The sequence below is a fragment of the Talpa occidentalis genome, unplaced genomic scaffold (genome assembly GCF_014898055.3).
Source record: "Talpa occidentalis isolate TD23 unplaced genomic scaffold, MPIMG_talOcc4v2.1 talOcc4.5, whole genome shotgun sequence".
Lineage (NCBI taxonomy): Eukaryota > Metazoa > Chordata > Mammalia > Eulipotyphla > Talpidae > Talpa > Talpa occidentalis.
Window position 1 is genome coordinate 110,749,518 of NW_023604861.1, and position 5,355 is coordinate 110,754,872.

The following is a 5,355-nucleotide window of genomic DNA, read 5'->3' on the forward strand; positions in this document are numbered from 1 at the left end:
GTAATATATTTTATAAACAAATGCAACTACATCAAGCTAAAAGGCTTCTCTGCAGTGAAAGAAACTATCATTAATTGCTTTGGAGTTTAAAGAAAAAAATATCAAATTAGAAAAAAGAAACTATCATTAATGCAAAAAGACACCCTACTGAATAGGAGAAAATGTTTGCACATCATACATTTGATAAGGGGCTAATATCCAAGATCTACAAGGAATTTCTACAACTCAACAAAAGAAAAGAACCCAATCAAAAGATGGCAGAAGTACTAAAAAGACTCTTTTCCAAAAAACACCTACAGATGGCTAACAGTTCCATATTCTGTGGACTTGAAAACATGTTCAACATCCCTCATCATCAGGGAAGTGCAAATCAAAACCACAATGAGGCTCACAAAGTCTCCCTCCAGTGAGAATGGCCCATTTAAAAAAAAAAAAAAGAAAGAAAGAAAGAAAGAGAAAAGAAACAACAAATTATGTTGAGGAGTAGAGAAAAAGTTACACTCATTTACTGTTGGATAGAATGCTAGCAGGTCCAGTCTCTATGGAAAACAGTATGGGAGTGCTCCTCAAAAAATAAAAAAGCAGACATACCAAATAATTCAGCAATCTCCCTTCTAGGAATCTATTCCAAGAATACAAAAGCACTCATTTGAGGGGATATATGCACTCCCACATTCACTGCAGCACTAGCCAAATTATGGGAACAACCTAAATGCCCATCGACAGAGAAGTGCATGAAGATGTGGTACACGCTCCTCCTCAGGGGTCCTGCCCTCCAAACTGTCTGATCTGCAGGCTGGAGGGCGCAGCCAGGGGCGCAGTGGGCGGGAGGGATCCCTGGTCCGGGTCCGGGTCCGGAGGGCAGCCTTCCGTGCTCCGGAGCCCAGCCCTGTGGGGCGGGGCGGGGCCCTGCCAACCCCGCCCTGTGGCTCAGGGCAAGCCTCACCCTGTCATGGAGCCTCCGGGGGCCACGGAGCCTCCCGGGGCTCCCAAGCCTCCAGGGACCGCGGGCCTTCCCAGCGCTGCCGAGTGGCCCCCTACTGCCGCCCTCGGCAGCCCCGGCAGGCTGGAGGCCCCCAGCCGGCGCGGCTGCCTGCGGAGACTTCGCGGCGCGCTGCCCACAGATTGGCGTCTGGAGGTGACCGAGCTGCTGAGAATAGCGGGTCCCGTGTTCCTTACAGAGTTGATGATCTTTCTTATTGGCGTCGTCAGTTCCATATTCTGTGGACATCTGGGGAAGGTAGAGCTGGATGCGGTTATGCTGGCAGTGTCGTTTGTGAATGTCACTGGGATTTCCGTTGGACTTGGCATGGCCTCGGCTTGTGATACTCTAATGTCTCAGTCCTTTGGAGGCAAAAACCTCAAACGTGTGGGGATCACACTTCAAAGAGGAATCCTCATCTTGACGCTGTGCTGCTTTCCTTGCTGGGCCATCTTCATCAACACCGAGCACATCCTCCTGCTCATAAAACAAGACCCCGAAGTCTCCAGACTAGCCCAAACTTACGTGATGATTTTTATTCCTGGTCTTCCCGCAGCTTTTCTGTTCCGGCTCCTGATGAAATATTTACAAAATCAGGGTATCATCCTGCCTCAAGTTCTCACTGTGTTCATAGTAAATGTCATCAATGTGGGCATGAACTACCTGCTGCTGCGTGTCCTGGACCTCCGAGTGTCAGGATCTGCTTGGGCAAACACTGTTTCCCAGTACTTGCTGTGTGTGCTGCTTTTGCTGTATATTTGGAGGAGAAAACTCTACATGGACACCTGGGGAGGTTGGAGTAGGGACTGTTTCCAGGAGTGGGGCTTCTTCATCCGCCTGGCGATTCCCAGTATATTCATGGTGTGCATTGAGTCTTGGGCCTTTGAAATGGGAATCATACTTGAAGGACTGATTAATGTGACAGAGCTTGGAGCTCAAGGTATCATTAACACACTATCCTTTGCTGCCTTCACGGTGCCCATCGGCCTTGGTGTGGCAGCCAATGTCCGCGTGGGCCATGCTCTGGGTGCAGGGAATGCTGTGCAGGCGCGGCAGTCCTGCTTCACCGTTTACCTGTGTGCTTGTGTGTGCGGACTTATAACTGGTGTTTTACTTATAGCATTGAAGGATGTGATTGGTTTTGTATTTACCAGTGACAAAGATATTATTTCCCTCGTGCGCCAAGTGATACCAATTGTTGCTCCATTTTGTCTGATTGATGCACTTGCAGGTACTAGTAGTGGGGTCCTGAGAGGAACTGGAGATCAAAAGATGGGTGCCATCTTGAACGCCATTGGTTATTATGCATTTGGTTTTCCCATTGGACTATCTCTGATGTTTGCAGCTAACCTTGGGGTAATAGGTTTTTGGTCTGGAATGGTTATCTGTGTCTTGTTTCAATGTGTTTCCTACTCGGTGTTCATCTATAAGATAAACTGGAATAGAGTTGCAGACAAGGCACAGGTTAGAGCTGGATTAAAGGGCGCTAAAGAGACCATACTTATCCCAACAGCCCTCCCTACTCTGGAAATAGAAATAATAAATGGAGTGATTTTACCTGATAGCATCAGAGCAGAGGACCAGACTATTCAACTGATGGAGACAGAAGAAAACAGCCAGCATGGATTGTCCACCATTGGAGAGGTTTTGACAGTGAGACAGCTGATTTTCTATCGAGGAATAGCGCTAGCTGTTGCTGTTGCTGTTCTTTTAGCAGGAATTTTAATAAGAGTTTTCATATGACTACGGGTAAAATACAAATGTCATCACCAGCCCACAAACTAGAAATATATTTTAATATTAAGTGAACTTTTTCCCCAACATGAACTCTGTCATGGTTTTTAAATCTATAAATGTGTTTTCCCTGTTGTAAGTGTTCTTTACTTTTTTTTTGCTTTTCTTTTTCCAGGAAAGCAGATCGATATGTAATAAGGTTAAATGTCGATTTAGTTTTCTTTGTATTTCTCTGTTAATATTTAAACTTGTCAGTGAATGTACATTAAATGTCTGTTGAATTCCTATCTCAGGTATTGCCATATAAGCTTTTATAAAATAAATACCTCACCATTAAAAGAAAAATGTAGTATATATACACCGTGGAATACTACTCAACTATAAGGAAAGATGAACCCTTGCTGTTTGGGATGGCATGGATGGGACTGGAGGAGACTGTGCTAAGTGTAATAAGTCAGAAGGAGAAACACAAATAGAGCATGATTTCATTCATGTGTAATACAGTGGGTAAAGGGACTGACAAAACAAAACCAAAACTAACCCTAGAAATTCAGACTCAAGACTGTTAGAAGGGGAAGAGTGGGTGAGGGTAGGGACAAAGGGGGAGAAGAGACCCAATGGCCTTGGGGGATCAAACTTGTGCTGCAGTGGTTGGTAGAGCTTCATAGTGCTGAGAGTTAACCCCTTGCATCACCAGGGAGGCCCCACCTGCAGAGCATTAAAAGCATGGCTGCTGGGCCTCCCTGGTGGCACAAGGGGTTAAGATACAACCTATGAAGCTATCTGCAGCCACTGCAGCACAAGTTCAATCCCTGGCCAGGGAGCTACCCACATGGTGCAGCAGACCTCTCCTGCCTCACCCGCTGCTCCCCTCAGCAGTATATCAGTCAATCAGCCTGTTCTGTTCCCCACTTTGTATCTGGAGACTCCTCTCACCTCCCACACCTCTGGCCTGTGTCCCAGTTCTTGTATGCATAAGTAAATAAATCTTTAAAAAAAAAATAAAAGCATGGCTGCTGCTCAACTCCCATCTTTCAAATTTATCACACAAATTTCTCTTGTAATCAAACACTTACTTGGAATATACAGGGAGGGAATGCTGGGGAAAGGTATTTCCAGCTCAGCTACATTAACACAGAACAAAGACCCCACATTCCCACACCACCAAACACAGTGACTGAGAACAAATGGTTTATAGAGGGAGTCATATAAATTGTGGGGCTTTGCTGTCAAAAATAACTTTAGCCAAACTACAAATATCTGCAACAAAATGGGTGAATGTCAAAAATGTTTTGCTAAGCAATAAAATCAGATAAAAATAGTATATACTGTATGATTCCATTTAAATGGAATTATAGAATAGGCAAAGCTAATTTCTGATAATAGAAATCAGAACAAAGTTATCTGAGACAGGGTGGAGCTGGGAGGGGATTGATTGAGAAAGGACACAGGGAAATTGGAAGGGAGGGGTTAATGGAAATGTTCTGTATTTTTATAGTGGTGTGAATTATACAAGCAAATGCATTTGTCAAAACTCCTTGGACCATGATCCAGGAAAGCATAGTAAATACTGTTCTTTTATCTACACACCCAGCCACTGTTAAAACTCTGGCTGCATCAATGCACATCCTTACTCAAGGACTGAAGAAAGATTACCAAGAGTCTATGACTGGGGCCTCCCCGGTGGCGCAGCGGTTGAGCGCTGGGTTGCGAAGCTGCCCGCAGCTTCTGCGGTGCCGGTTCGATCCCCGGCTGCTCCCCGGCCACTGGAGGAGGGTCCCACATGGCGCGCAGACCTCTCCTGCCGCCCGCTGCTCCCCTCAGCAGTGTACTTTGGTCCTTCTGCCTGCTCTGCTCCCCACTCTGGCTCTGGTGAATTCTCTCACCCTCCCACGCTTCTGACTGTACCCAGTGCATGTGTAAACGAACAAATAAATAAATAAATAAAAAATACTTGCCTCAAAAAAAAAAAAAAGAGTCTATGACTGATTTTCCTCTCTTTCAACCAGAAGATAAATTGGAGGGAGGAGGGCTGTGTTGAAACTCAAAGCAAAACTAGTAATAAGAAGGCTAGGCAAATAAACTCAACATTGAGTCATAAAACTGGGATTGTTACTACTTTGCTTCAAAATTTAAATTCATTCAACAGAAATTTTCTAAGCTGAGGGATATATGTATGTGTGTGTGTGTAAGAGAGATTCCAAATAATGGAAATCATGATAAAAGTGAAGCTGCAGGGAAGCTCCACTGTAACCAGAGGAAAAGGCTTCCACAGTCATGCAGGAACATGAATCTGTCCTGCTTTCACCAGTCCTGTAGACTAGCCTCATTTTCACAATATCTGCATCAAATAACAAGAAATCAAAAAAAAAAAAAAAAAAAACAAACCAGAACCCCTCTGTGGTGCCCTAGGGGTTAAGTTTCAGTACTATCACTACTAGGGCTTGAGTTTGATCCCCAGTGAGGGAGCTGACCCACATATGGCACAGCTGGCCTTGCCTGCTGCTCCCCTCCGCAGTGTATTTCAGTAAATCTGCCTGTTCTGCTCCCCACTCTGTCTCTGGTAAACCCATTCACTTCCTGCTTTTCTGGCCTACACCCCAGTTCGTCTACACAAAAATAAATTAAAAAAAATTTTT

At 44.9% G+C, this 5,355-nt stretch overlaps 1 protein-coding gene across 1 annotated transcript; it reads left to right on the top strand.

Moving 5' to 3' along the window:
• Positions 1–952: 952 nt before the first annotated feature.
• LOC119258649 (multidrug and toxin extrusion protein 2-like) lies at positions 953–2,727 on the top strand. Its single transcript, XM_037526878.2, has one exon. The coding sequence runs from the start codon at positions 953–955 to the stop codon at positions 2,723–2,725; it is 1,773 nt and encodes a 590-aa protein (XP_037382775.1). The 3' UTR covers positions 2,726–2,727.
• The last annotated feature ends 2,628 nt before the right edge of the window (positions 2,728–5,355 follow it).

Bases quoted from the DNA above. Each gene is read 5' to 3' on its own strand.
- LOC119258649 (XM_037526878.2), top strand. From the start codon at position 953: ATGGAGCCTCCGGGGGCCACGGAGCCTCCCGGGGCTCCCAAGCCTCCA.